The 14,959-nt window shown below is 46.8% G+C and overlaps 1 protein-coding gene across 4 annotated transcripts in view; it reads right to left on the bottom strand.

The window, feature by feature from the left end:
- Window positions 1-44: 44 nt before the first annotated feature.
- Ptprh (protein tyrosine phosphatase receptor type H) overlaps window positions 45-14,959 on the bottom strand; it is a 31,847-nt gene continuing 16,932 nt past the window's right edge. For 3 of the 4 annotated variants that reach the window (XM_087909611.1, XM_087909615.1, XM_087909614.1), the window contains 12 exons: window positions 14,621-14,890; window positions 13,591-13,851; window positions 10,180-10,258; window positions 10,013-10,060; window positions 6,676-6,766; window positions 5,142-5,232; window positions 3,506-3,582; window positions 3,262-3,396; window positions 1,833-1,955; window positions 1,539-1,699; window positions 771-906; window positions 45-684 (listed from right to left, as the gene is read on the bottom strand). In XM_087909611.1, the coding sequence (XP_087765737.1) occupies window positions 526-684; window positions 771-906; window positions 1,539-1,699; window positions 1,833-1,955; window positions 3,262-3,396; window positions 3,506-3,582; window positions 5,142-5,232; window positions 6,676-6,766; window positions 10,013-10,060; window positions 10,180-10,258; window positions 13,591-13,851; window positions 14,621-14,890 (1,631 nt within the window). In that variant the 3' untranslated portion in view covers window positions 45-525. The remainder of the gene's footprint in view (window positions 685-770; window positions 907-1,538; window positions 1,700-1,832; window positions 1,956-3,261; window positions 3,397-3,505; window positions 3,583-5,141; window positions 5,233-6,675; window positions 6,767-10,012; window positions 10,061-10,179; window positions 10,259-13,590; window positions 13,852-14,620; window positions 14,891-14,959) is intronic. The other variant, XM_087909612.1, reaches the window with a different exon arrangement.

Genomic DNA, 14,959 nt, shown 5'->3' with positions numbered 1-14,959 from the left:
CCCCTCTTCTATCCCAATATTATCTCCAGAAACAAAAACCCACCTTCGAGGAGAATAGTTCAATAAATTATATGAACGGAAAGAATGTGCAGGCACAGGTTGCACGGAGACCACAAGCAAAGGGACTCCCTTCAGCCTCTGATTCAAGGAGACTGATTTTCTGAAATAATCGGGGGAGGGGCAGGTGCCTGCCCGCCCTTGTTCACCAGGTAGCAGAATTCCAGATCCTGATTCTTTCTTCTAAATCCAGGCTCCAGTCCATTTCTTTGAGACCCTGCATGCCCCAGTCACAGCCACCTCCACTCAAAGAACAGGAAATCCCCTTGTTGCCCCTGTCCTTAGGCTCCCAGCTCCCACAAGGTTCATATTAGAAGTATAGCAGTCCCATCCTGTCCGTGGACAACAGGAGATAGCTTTCCAATGGGCTGGGGAGGCTGAGACTCCAAACCTCACTTCTCTTGGAGGTTCAGAATTCTGGGCTTCAGAAGGGGTCCATATCCAGCCTGATTATTTCTGTGTGTAGGCTCAGCACCCAGTAGCTGAGACCTCAGACTCATGGGCTCTGATGGCAGCTACATTCTCGTAAACGAAGTTTGGCACATTCTCATAGACTGATTCCTTTAGGATGAGGGCTGACTTCTGGAGGAACCTCAAGATGCATTGGTGGAGGAATATGTACTGGGCCTGGGGGGATGCATAGAGATGAGGAATGCTCTCCCAAAGGGTACCTCATTCCCACACCATGCCCACACCCCCTTAGAGCCCCTCACCTCTGTCTGCACCATCAATGGCCGGCTCTCTCTCATCTTCTTCACGAAGCTGAAGGGACCCACCAGCCCCTCACACTCCAGCTGTCGGAGTAGGACGTCCAATGCAATGAGGGTGCCCGTCCGGCCCACACCAGCGCTAGGCAAGGGACAAGACAGGGGTTAGGCTTCCAGAAGAAGGGCAAGTCTGGAGTTCTAGCAACTGAGATGGAATGGTTTTGGAGCACCCAGAAGGTGTGACACTCAACAAGTCGCAGTTTAAGTGGGGACTGTGGGACAATAAGGACAGTGACTAGCAGTTTCTGCCTCCATGTTCTGTGAACGCTGCTTGGTCTTGTCACTGCTCCCAAGCATAAAAATGGGATGTATCCGCACACCCATTTCACAGGTGGCAACATGAAAGTTGAGGAAGTCACATGACTCAGACCATGCAGCTAATAAAAGGTGTGGAGCTGAAATTCACAGGAATAACTCCTAAACAAATTGGTGTGTGGTTTGTTGTTGTTTGATTGATTTGGCTTTGGTTTGTCAAAACAGGGCTTCTCTGTGTTGCCCTGGGTCTTCTGGAATTCACTCTGTAGACCAAGTCGATCCACCTGCCTCTGCCTCCCAAGTGTGGGATCACAGGTGTATGTCCGGCCCCTAATTGATTTTTAAAGATTGTATTTTTCTTTTAATTATGCGTTTGTGTGCATGTCTGTGATGGATTCTGAGTTCCTGGGGACAGGGGACAGAACTCTCCAATGGAGAGACTTCCAGGGCAGCACTCACCTGCAATGCACAATGGGAGGACCCCCATCCATGCTCTGGTCCACCCACTCCCGCAGCACCTTTTGGAAATCCAGCAAAGAGTCTGGGGAGTAAGGAACTCCATGATCTGGCCAGGCCAGGAAGTGGAATTGGCGCACAGAGTGAGTCTGCTGCTCTCCCACCTGAAAGGAGATGAGGGCTGAGCAGGGAGAGTGTAGAGACTCCAGAAGCTTCTATGCCTGCTGAGGGAGTTTCTGGGCCACACACTGCAGGGAGATCTCTTGAGGTGTTCTTGGTGGGGTTGAAGGGACTCACATGGAAGAGCTGAAGATCCCTCACTGTCCAGTTCTCTTTCACCTCCTCACTCATCAGTGTCACTTGCAACTGCCCATGCGTGCAGGGCTGAGCATCCAGAGGCCAGTAATGCTCGCACTTCACCTGGGCAGGGAGACCAGGACAGTCAGAGAGCAGAATGGGGCATGTGCGTGTGCGTGTGTGTGTGTGTGTGTGAGCACGCTGTGGGAATGAACACACATGTGTGTGCATATGGGTATGGATGCCTGAGAATGTTGTCACAAGACTTTCGCAACCACACTCTACACTGTACTCGCTGAAACTGGGTCTCTCACTGAACACAGAACTTGCACACTATGACTGGTCTGGCTGGCCAGCTTGGCCCAGAGCCTCCATTTTTCTGCCTTCTGAGGGCTAGAATTACAAGCGAGTCACTGTGCTTGCTTGGCATTTATGCAGATCTGAGGATCCAAGCTCTGGCCCTTGTGCTTACGTGTTAGATCCCTTATCCACTGAGCCGTCTCCCCACCCCTGAGAACAAGACACCTTTGCATGTTGGTTTTTTTTCCCCTGAGAGGACCTACTTGGGCTTTATTTGAAATCAAAGATGACCTTGACTTATGGTCCTCCTGTCTCTATCTTCCAGAGTGCTGGATTATATAGGTTTGTGCCACCTCATAGGTTTATACGGGGCTGGGAATTGAACCTAGGCCCTCATGCATATTAAGCAAGTACTGGTCTCTTCAGTGATTCTTCTAGTCAAGGTGAGGATATGCTTGCTATCCTGGCAACAACGTAGAACACAGGGGTGCCAGATCGAATAGATTCACACCAGCCAAGAGGGCTCCTTCATTTCAAGGTCTGTGGAACCTTGATATAGTTTGAATGTGCTTCTTCTAAAAACTTATGAACTGAGAGCCTCATTCCCAAGTTCATAGGTGAACAGTATCTGGAAATGAGGTCTATGGGAAGACACTAAGATGAGATGAGGTCATAGGGACCCTCAGTATGATATTCATGATTGTATATGATGAGAAAGAGAACTGAACCGGCATGCTGGCTGTGCCTCACCACGTGGTACTTTCCATCTTGTTGTGATGCAGGAAGACTCTCCCCAGATGCCAGCATCATGATCTTGAACTTCCCACCCTCCAGAAGTATGAGACACATGAACCTTTGTTCTATATAAAATATCCCATCTGTGGCAATCACTCACAGCAGCAGAACATGGACCGTGCACACACACACACACACACACACACACACACACACACACGGATCTGTGGACACTATGAAAGTGGAGGGGATGGTTCCTTGTTGGAGATGGATGGAGTTGTGTTGGAGAAATTCAGAGGTGTGTAGAAGGGATTGCACCAAGTCAGAGTCCAGGTGGGGCAGAGTCAAGGGTTGGTGCTCAGTGGTCAGCACCAGGACAGAGATCTCTTCTCACCCGTCCAGACTCCATGCAGTTGGTCAGCATGACCAGGGTGTGGCTCTTCTGTTCCCACACCAGACGCCAGAAATCACCCACAGTGTGAGGCAGGGGACCCTGGGTTGCAATAAATTCCTTGGCGCTCCAGAGACCCTAGTTGAGGAAAGCAGGCATGTCAAGGAGAGGTCATCGGATGACCAGCACCCCCTTCAGCTCTTTGTCTCTCCAGACTCACAAAGTGCCCCCCCCACTGCCACCTTACAGGCATGAAGCTGGCGTTGATATAGTCAGAGCCTGGTTCATCATGAAGGGGCTTCAGGGGCACCCGAGACCAATCATCTAGGAGAACACAGCAGCATCAGCAATGAAAACAGGGCTCGGAGAGCAAAGCATTGGTGGTGCACTCCTTAGGAGACAGAGGCAGAGGCAGGCAGATCTCTGTGAGTTCAAGGCCATCCTGGTCTGCAGAGTGAGAGCCAGTACAGCCAGGACTGTTATATAGAGAAACCTTGTCTTAGAAAACAAAAAACAAAAGCCAACCAAACAAAGAAGGACCGCGAGGGGGCTCGGCTGGTAAACGGCTTGTTGCACAGGTGTGGCCTCAGGTCCAGATCCAGAACCTATATCAAAAAGTCAGGCACGGGAGAGTAGGCTTGTAATTCCAGCACTAGGGGGTGGGGGGGTGGGGGCAAACAGGAGGACAGCGCAGGTTGCAGGCCAGCAAAACACAGTAAGTTCCAGATCAGTGAAAAAATGCTGTTTCCAAAAACATGACAGGGCTGAGTATGTGGTTCAGCTGCTAGGTAGAGTATTTGCCTGGCTTGCAAGAAGCCCTGGGCTGAATCTCTAGTACTGCATAAAACCGGGTGTTGTGATAGCTGTAACCCAAGCACTTGGGAGGTAGAGGTGGGAGGAACAGAGTTAAAGGTCATCTTTGGCTACACAGTGAGTTTGATGTCAACCTGGGCGACTGGGACCCTGTCTCAACAAAACCAAAATTAGGTCCAGAAAGATAGCTCAGCAAGGTGCCACCAACCCTGATGAACCTTGGACCTTGATCCTGGTCCCCACATGGTGGAACAAGAGAGCTGACTCCTACAGGCTGTCCTCTGACCTCCACAATAGGCTGTGGCACGCATGTCACACCACCACCACTCTAAATAAATAAAAAATGCAAAAACAAACAACCCATGGTGCCAGGGAGATGGCTCTGTGGATCAGAGCATTTGCTGTTCTTGAGACGACCTGAGTTCAGTTCCCAACACCCACCTATAACTCAGCTCCAGTCAATCCAAACCTTCTGGTCTCCATGGGCGTCCATATACAAACCTCTCCCTCTCTCTCTCTCTCTCTCTCTCTCTCTCTCTCTCTCTCTCTCACACACACACACACACACACACAGAGAGAGAGAGAGAGAGAGAGAGAGAGAGAGAGAGAGAGAGAATAAATTTTTTGTTGTTTTGTCTTGTTTTTGTTTTTGTTTTTTTGAGATAGTGTTTCTCTGTGGCTTTGGAATCTATCCTGGAACTAGCTCTTGTAGACCAGGCTGGTCTGGAACTCACAGAGATCCGCCTGCCTCTGCCTCCCGAGTGCTGGGATTAAAGGCATGCACCACCACTGCCTGGCTCAGAATAAAAATTTTTAAAAATACAAAATTAGAAGTGGCTAGTGACTGAAGAAGATTTCTGGCTTTCACATACAGATCCACACATACCTGCATGCACATGCATGAAAACACACACACTGTTGCGGCGGCGGCGGCTGGAAAAGAAGAGAAGAAGAAGGAGAGAGAGAGAGAGAGAGAGAGAGAGAGAGAGAGAGAGAGAGGGAGAGGGAGAGAGCAGGATTGGGGTCTGGCAGACTCCATGGGGAGGCAGATGCAGGTGGCAAACACTCACAGGGCAGTACATTCCTGAAGCGGTTCTTGGATGTGTTCTCTGGAGCCAATGCTGTCGTCTGAGCCTGGCCTTGGCCCTCCAGAGCCAATTGCTAGAGGCAGAGAGACAGACAAGAGGTTCAAGGTGTTGAATTTTCCTCCATGCACTCTCCTCTAGCATCCTCCTCCTCTGTTCATCCATTGAATATTTTTGTTTATCTGTTTGGTTGGCTTTTTTCTTTTCTTTTCTTTTCTTTCTTTTTCTTTTCTTCTTTTTTTTTTTTCAAGACAGGTTTCTCTGTGTAACCCTGGCTGTCCTGGAACTTGCTCTGTAGACCAGGCTGGCCTCGAACTCCCAGAGATCCATCTGCCTCTCCCTCCTGAGTGCTGAGATTAAAAGCATATGCCACCACCGCCTGGCTATCCATCGAATCTTGGGACTCTGTGACACTCACAAACATTGGAAGGATATGACCATCCATGTTGGGGATACTTGTGAGGACTTAGGGTCAGCGAGAGGCTTCCTCCAACAGATGCCCTGAGAAGTAAGGCATCAGGGAGTCCTTGTGCTTAAACAAATAACCGCCATTGTTTCAGGGTTTCAGAGAGTTGGAAAGAAACCCGCTTGACAGTTTCTGCAAGTTTGAAAGAGGTAAACTGGGGAATTGGCTCAGGTGGCAGAGTGCTTGCTTAGCACGGCCAAGGCCCTGCATAAACCAGGTTCGGTGGAACACAACTGTAATTCCAGCATTTCAGAGGTCAGGGGGAAGGATCATAACTTCAAAGTCTTCTCTAGCTATATAGCACATTCCAGGAGAGCCTGGATTACATGAGAGCCTGTCTCAAAAAGGAGGTGGGGCTTATAGACGATCTACAGGCGGCTAGTGGTTGCTGGATCACTCAGTAATCCCTCACCCATATTCCTGTGAACAGCCCTAATACAATTCATTGGTGCGTACATACACACACACACACACACACACACACACACACACACACACACGGTGGTTGGGGAGTAGAAAGGGAGGACTTTGGAAAAGGAAAGAGATCAGCACCAGTGAGGGGGGACGGGACAAGAGAGGAGGATAGGGAGGTGAATATAATCTAAATAAATTATAAAGGCCAGCAAGATGACTCATTGGATAAAGGTGCTTGTAATCAAGCCTAAGGACTAAGTGTGATCCCTAAGAAAGTCCCACATGGCACACACACATACACACACACACACACACACACACACACACACACGGAAACTGGAAAGATGGCTCAATGATTAAGAGAACTGGCTGCTCTTACAAAGAACCTTGGTTCAATTCCCAGCACCCACATGGCTGCTCAGTTGCAGAGGATCCAACACCCTCTTATGGCCTCTGTAGGCATTGCATATACATGGTACACGTATATACATGCAGGCAAAACACTCACACATAAAATAAAAATAAATAAATCCAAAAAGTTAAGGGCGGGAGAGATGGCTCGGTTTTCAAGCTCAACCCAGAGGGCCTGGGAAGCCGGGGCATGTGGGGACCAGCTGTGATGCTTCTGCTCTCACCCACCTGATACTCCTCAGCAAATCCATAGTTGCTGTCCTTCTCCATCACCCTGACGTGGTCAGCAAAGTCTTTGACTAGGATATCCCCTGGGACGCTGTGGCGAGAAGAAAGGTAAAATAATAATAACAATAATAGTAAAGACTTTAAGTACCTTGAGGCTGGCAAGATGTCTCAGCAGGTAGAGGGTCCTAACACAAAGCCGGATAGCTGGAGTTCCATACTTGGTAACCACATGCTGGAACGAGAGAACTGACTCCCGTTAGTTCTCACATCCACGCCTCACATCCACTCCACAAAATAAGAAGGTAAATGAAGCACCGCGCATTTGGGAGGCAGAGGCAGGCAGATCTCTGTGAGTTCGAGGTTAGCCTGGTCTACATAGTGAGTTACAATGATTTTGATCCCGCAATGCCACTGCTGGTTAAATCCACCAAAGAAAGAACAATTTCCAAGGCTATCAGCTCAGCATCATTCATGGCAGCATGGCTCACAGAAGGACATAGGTGCAAGCAACACAAGCGCCCATCAGTGGTCATGCATAGTCATACACAATAAAAATCCAGGGTTTGTGATATTGAGGCAGGGGGAGCACCAAGAGTTCAAGGCTAGCCTGGACTACATAATGAAACCTTGCCTCTAAAATAACAGGACAAGGGCCAAGGGCCAGCAAGTTGGCTCAGCAGGCAAAGTCACTAATAGGTAAACTTGACTACCTGACTTTGATCCCTAGGACCCATATGGTGGAAAAGAGAACCAACTCCTTCACACACAGACACATGTAGACACACACTCAGGCATGCACACATGCTTATACACACGTGTACACCACACACATGCTTGCACACCATAAATGTAATTTAAAACATTTAATAGAACAAGAGCCAGCACCAAGTGTCCATCAGTAAATGAATGGATGAAGCAAATTTAGTCTACTCATACAGTGAAGTATTATTCAGCCTTTAAAAGGAAGAAGATGGGGATAGCAAAATGTCTCAGCAGTTAAGAGCACTGGCTGCTCTTCCTGAGGGCCTGGCTTTGATTCCCAGCACCCACATAATGACTCACAGCCAAGGCGACTCCAGTTCTGCACGATCCAGCGCCCTTTTCTGTCCTCTGCAGGCACTGCATTACACATGGTGCACAAGCATGCAGCAAAGCACTCTTGCACATAAAAAAAAAAATAATAAAATCTTAAACAGAAAACCCTCCCGCCCCAGAAGTACATTGGTATCCTTGCTTTCTTCCACCGAGCCCTGCCTGACCCCTCTCTGGCATCGCTCCCTAACACTCTTCCCTGTGTTCACACCACCCAAACTCAGAGGTTCACAGTGCCCTAAGCACCCGACTGCTGTTACTTGCCTGTCCCCATAGTGGGGGAGCCCTTACCCCGTGTACAGAGACTGGTCTCAGTCCTAGCCAGAGTAACTCCACCTTGCAGCCATTTATCTGCTCTTTATCTGAAACTTCCAGAAAGCAAAACTATCCTTTCTGTAGCCTGACAGAATTTCCTGAGGCTGCCAGAATCCTTCGCAGAAGCCTAGATGCACAAACTCTCTGTGTGTCTTTCTTTTAAACAGCCTGTAGTCACTTCTGCTGTTTGCACACACGGTGGCGCTCAAGGCCTGGGTTTCTATCCTTCCCACTCCAGCTTGGCCGTACGCCGCCGGGGTGTTCTGGTGACTTCTATAGGCACCCAGCGCTCCGCTCCCTAAGTAATCCCTAAAAACCTCACTTACTCGTCGAGCTGCGCGGTGTCGCCCCTCCTCGGACATCACAGGACACCCAAGAACTGTCCCAAGCCCTTCTGACATCCTTCAGCTCTTTGCTCATGCTCTTCTTAATTGACTTCAGCTTTCCTCTAGCAGTTTTTTTTTATTATGCATTTTATTCAGTGTGTGTTAGGGTGTGGGTAGGGAAGTGTGTGTGTGCCCTGGTGTGGGTGTGTGTGTAGGTTAGTAAACAACTATGGGAATCATGTTTCTGTCCACGGTGAGGACTGGACTCGGGTCATCAGGCGTGGCAGCAAGTACCTTCATGACTGAATCACCTTTTTCTTCTTTTGTTTTGTTTTGGTTTTGTTGTTCTTGTTACTGTTGCTGCTGTTGTTTCAAAACAGGGTTTCTCTGTGACACAGCCCTGGCTGTCCAGGAACTCACTTTGTAGACCAGGCTGACCTTGAACTCACAGAGATTTGCCTGCCTCTGCTTCCTGAGTGCTGGGATTAAAGGCATGTGCCACCATGCCTGGGCCCCTCCTCTAGTTGTCATGCCCTGTCTAGAGTGTTCCTCGACCTTCCTCTCCTCTCTTCTTGCGCTGTTTGTCTCCACATGTACAGCATAGTCTATGTTATCTTGCTCTTCGACCCTTTCTGGTGCTAGAACACAAGCTGAGTTAGATCCCCAAAACCCACATGTAGAAAGAGAGAACCAGCTCCAGCTCCCACAAGAGTCCCCTGACCTCCTTGTGGTCTACATGCACGTGTAGTGTGTGGACACAAAGACATAAAGGTAAAACAGTTAGAATGGGGACTGGAGAGACGGCTCAGTGGTTGAGAGCATTGGCTGGTCTTCCAGTGGATTCAGGTTCAATCCCCCAGCACCCATAGCCCCGTGGCCACTCACAGCCATCTGCATGTAACTCTAGTTCTAATGGGATCTGATGCTATCTTCAGCCCCCCTCAGGTACTAAGACTGCATGTAGTAAGCAAACATGCATGCAGAGGCAGCATATCCATATGCTGTGGGGTAAACCTTCTGTGCACTGTGCTTGATGAAGGACTGGCTGGTAGCCAGGCAGGAAATATTGACCGGACAACCAAACTAAGGACTCTGGGATAAAGAAGGGCAGAGTCAGAGATGCCAGCAGATGTAGGGAGAAGCAAGATGAGTATGCTGTACTAAGAAAAGGTACCAAGCAACATGGCAACTCATAGATAAGAAATATGGGTTAATTTAAATGTAAGAGCTAGCTTGTAACAAGCCTAAGCTATTGACCAAGTATTTAAAATTAATATTAAGCCTCTGTGTGGTTACTTGGGATCAGCTTGCTAGATAGAAACTTCCGCCAACACACATAAAATAAATAAAATTCAAAATTAGGCTGAATATGATCAAACTACATTGTGTATATGTATGAAATTCTCATAGAATAATAAATAAAGTTTTTAAAGAAAAAAAGAATTAACTCTAGGCTGGGTCTCAAGAACCAGCTATGGCCCGTTTCAGGGGCTCACAATCCCCTCTGAGGCTTGGTTTGCCCTCTGACCTATCCAGGGAGCAGCAAATGCCCCCTTGCCTTACCTGACAGTGATTTTCTCAGATGCTCCCCTCCACCCACTCACCTGAACACCAGATCCTTGGGCGTTTCCTTCTGCTGGCTCTTCTTTCTTCTGGAAGAAAGACACTGGGGTGTAAAACTCCAACTTGAGCCCAGGACCAGGGATCCTCATCTTCCCTTCTGGGCTCCCACTAGTCAAACACCCACCACCAGTCTTGTTCCAAGTCTCACCTTCTCTTCAAGAAGAAAATCAGGAGGCCCACAAGGATGAAAAGCAAGAGGATGCCCACGATGGCTCCCACAATGACCCCTACAGTGAAAAGCAGAGAGATGATGATGATGATGATGATGATAACAACCTCTCTCTGTGTGTGTGTGTGTGTGTGTGTGTGTGTGTGAGAGAGAGAGAGAGAGAGAGAGAGAGAGAGAGAGAGAGAGAGAGAACAGGTCCCTTAGAGATCAGAAGAGGACATCAGATGCCCTGGAGATGCCCATGGAGTTCCATGAAAGATTGGGAACAAAACTCAACAAAAGCACTAAGTCTTCTTAGCTGGGCGTGGTGACTCACTCCTTCAACCCCAGCACTCAGGAGACAGAGGCAAATGATTTCCTGAGAGTTCAAGGCCAGCCTGGTCTACACAGTGAGTTCCTGGACAACCAGGGCTACACAGAGAAACCCTGTCTCAAAAAACAACAGCGACAACAAAAAGCAACTTAGAAGACAATGGACTTATCTGGTTCACCATCCTGGTTTCCAATCCATCCCCATGGGGAAGTCTTGACAGCATGAACTTGAAGTAGCTAGTCACGCTGCATCCCCAGTTGAGAACGGAGGATAGTGAATTAAGGCATGTCAGTGTTCAGTGTATTACTTCCCTGCCTATACAATCCAGGATTCCCTACTCAGGGACCAGTGCCACCCACAGTGGGCAGGGGGCTTCCTGGTAATCAAGACAACCACCCAAGGATGCATGGACTTGCCTAATCTAGGCAGACCCATCCTGATTATTCCTTCCAAGTGGCTCTGACTGTGGCAAGTTGACAGTTAAAACCAACCATTACACACTCCCTCATCTTCATGGCATCAGTTCTCCTTAGGAGAAGGACTTGGTTTTCTCAGAGATTTGCTTGCCAGCGGAAGGGTGCTGAGCAGTGGAGCTCGGCTGATGTCTGGTAGTACTCAAGAACTTGCTTGTTCCCAGCTCTGATGGGCACAGCTCTCCTAGGATCTGTCCTTAGATAGCCAAAGTTCCATCAGTGTGGAAGCTGGAGGCTGCAGCTTCCTGGCAATCTTGGCTGTATAGAGTTGGGGGTCAACAGACTCCAGGAGGAAGATACATCCTTTGTGAGGACTTGTGTACCTCACCAATTTGGTCCATAATTTGACCAGACACTTTGTCCCCTCCAGGATGCTAGTTTGCTAAGGGAGAAACCCTCCCAAGCAACAGAGCCGGGAAAAGCAAAGTTCAAGAAACATACATTTAACATTGCATCCACTTCCACTGTTTCTCCAGGATGGTCACCTAGTATTACTAGAATCCCCGATTTCTAGGAAGAGACAAAGAGGACAGTGCTGTGGGAAAATGCTCTTGTGCACTGTAAAGATTTGTCACTCATATAGGTTTAATAAAATGCTGATTGGCCAGTAGCCAGGCAGGAAGTATAGGCAGGGCAACCAGACTAGGAGAATTCTGGGAAGAGGAAAGGCAGAGATGCAGCCACCAGCCAGACACAATGGAAGCAGGATGAGAATGTCTTACTGAGAAAAGGTACCAAGCCACATGGTTAATCATAGGCAAGAATTATGGGTTAATATAAGTTGTAAGAGATAGTTAGTAAGCCTGAGCTAATAGGCCAAACAGTTTATAATTAATATAAGCCTCTGTGTGTTTCTTTGGGACTGAATAGTTACAGGACTGGAAGGGACAGAAACTTCCATCTACAGAGTGAAAGATACATCCAAAGAGGTCATGGTAGGGCTAGCAAGATGGCTCAGGGGATAAAGGTGCTTGCTGCCAAGCCCAGTGACAGGACCCACATGGTAAAGGAAACATCTGACTCTAGCAAGTTGTCCTTGACTTCCATACAGGGATAGTGGTATGTGTGTGCCTCCCCCCAAAGACAAATAAATAAATGTAATAAAAAATTTAAAAGAAAGATTAGAGATAAAAATCTACTAAGGTAAAGTAGAGAATGCAGCTGGATAGATGTGGCTCAAGATTAAAAGCATCAGCTGTTCTTCTAGAGGATCTGGGTTCAACTTCCAGTACCCCATGGCAGCCCACAACCATTTGTAACACCAGTTTTAGGGAATCTGAGGCCCTGTTCTGGCCTCTAAGGATATTGCATGTGAATGGTACACATACACTCCTCAAGGCAAAAACATCTATACAGAAAAAAATAAGTACTTTTCTTTTTTTTAAGATTTATTTATTATGTATACAATGTTGTCTGCACATATGCCTGCAGGCCAGAAGAGGGTGCCAGACCTTATTACAGATGGTCATGAGCCACCATGTGGTTGCTGGAAATTGAACTCAGGACCTCTGGAAGAGCAGCCAGTGCTCTTAACCGCTGAGCCATCTCTCCAACCCAAAATAAGTATTTTTTAATTTAAAAAAATTATTCCCAAATAAATGGTAATGAAAGCTGCAATGGCATTGGAAATACACTGTCTAGCATCAAGTTGTTTGGTGACTTCAAGTGAATGAGTTGTACGTCCAATGGATTTTATCTTCAGAAAACTGTTTTAAGAAAATCAGGAGGGCTAGGGAGTCGGTTCAATCGGTAAAGTGCTTGCCCTGCAAGCGTGAGGACTGAGTTAGGGCTCAGAACTCACCAGGCATACTACCTCAGAACATACCAGATGCTGGCATGCACCTATACTATCTCAAACTACACCAGATGGTGGCACGTGCCTATACTATCTCAGAGCACACCAGATGCTGGCACATGCCTATACTATCTCAGAGCACACCAGATGCTGGCGTGTGCCTATACTATCTCAGACCACACCAGGCATGTTGACGTGTGCCTATACTATCTCAGAACACACCAGATGCTGACACGTGCCTATACTATCTGTCTGGGGCAGCAGAGACATGCAGATCCCCCAACCAGCACAACCCCACTTCGTCAGTTTCAATCAATGAGAGACTACTTCTCAAAAAGGAAAAAACTATGTAGAACTGTGAGATGGGTCAGGGGCTGAGGTGCTGGCCACCAGGCCTAAGACGTGGAGTTGGGTCCCCATGACCACATGGCAGAAGGAAACACCTGACTCCTGCAATTTGTTTTCTGACCTCTACATGTGCAACGTGACACACACACAAATAAAGAAAAATAAATGAGTAAATGTTAGAAAACTATTGTAATGTAGATGATACATGAACGACACCCAAGACTGTCCTCTGGCCACGTGCATGCATACATGTTTGTGTACATGAAGTTGCACACACACGTACAGACTCAGAGAGAAAGGACAGAGAGGGAGATGTCAGAAAACAAAAACCAGACAGACCAAAACAAAACACAACAAATAACAATAAACAAAAATACAAAACAAAAAGTAACAACAAACAAAAAACCCATGGCCTCCCTTTCTGGCGATCTCTGAAGGCTTGTCCCCAGGGCTCCACTCACCTGCACTCTCTGTGTGGCAGGTCACAGAGACGGGTGAGGCCTTCAAAATATCCAAAACAGTTGTGATGGTGGCCGTGTAAGACTGAGCTGGCCCAAGATCTGACACAGACATGCCCTTCCCACAGAAAGACAGGTTTTTCTGTTGTCCGCCCACTTCCACCTTAAAGGTGTCATAACCTCCAGATGGGCAGGACCAGGTCAGAATGACCCCGTAGCCCCCAGAGGTGCTGACACAGGAGGGGTTGCTGACAGCAGCTGGGACTGAGTAGAGAAAGCAAGAGAAATCATCAGGATGAGCCATTCACCTGCGTGCCCACTCTCTTCCACTCCAGACTCAAACACCTCATCTTCTCTTGTCCCCAAAAGACTAAAGTCCTCCCAGACTACAAACCCCCACAATGTCTTGGACTCTGTATTACTGAATGTATAAAGTTCCAACCTCATGAAATTATGGAATTTGTAGTCCACTCACATTTTTCACTTTAGAAATATTTTAGTTACATGTATGTGTCACAGTCTGTGGAGGGATATATAATATTACACATTATATTAGCATATAATATATTAAGATATTATATCTTAATATATTAGATAACAGTATAGATTATTTTATTATATTATATTCCATTTAATATATTATCATATATTATATATTATATTATGTTATTATTGATATATTATATTATACACATTAATATATTATATTATATATAATGCTATGCCAAATTAATTTTATAATTATATACTTATATTGTATTAATATATTGATATGTTAATATTAACATATATTACACAATGTGCATTATGTGTATAATATAACATATGATATAATATTAATATGTTAACTATGTAATATATAATCATTATATGTTTGTATATGATATACTATTAATAAATATGATTATATATTTTATATTACCCTACACAGACTATGATATATATCACAGACTATATATAATATAACATTATATATAATATTAATATAATAACATCCCAATAGTGCTGTGATCAGAACTGGACCAAGCCTTACCAGTAGGTCCACGAACACTACTGTGATAACCTCCGACTTTGTTCCTCTCAGCCCAGACAGTGAAGTTGTACCAGCTCCCAGGTTCCAGGGTCTCTAATGTGATATTAGTGTCATTGGTGTGTTCTACTCCGGTGACAGAATTGTTCTCCAAAGTCCATGAGATCCAGTAGGTGTAGCTGGGATCACGGGAACCCATTGGTGCTGTCCAGCTCAAGGTGATGGATCTGTCAGTCTGGTTCTGGATCCTGAGACTCATCACAGCATTAGGGACTAGCAGAAGGAACAGAGAATCTAGACTGTAGAGTAGTGATTAGCCCGACCTTGAGCTGCCCAGCCTGA

Source organism: Myodes glareolus, chromosome 1 (genome assembly GCF_982192425.1).
Source record: "Myodes glareolus chromosome 1, mMyoGla1.1, whole genome shotgun sequence".
NCBI classification, from domain to species: Eukaryota; Metazoa; Chordata; class Mammalia; order Rodentia; family Cricetidae; genus Myodes; species Myodes glareolus.
This window is presented reverse-complemented; position numbering and strand designations above follow the sequence as displayed.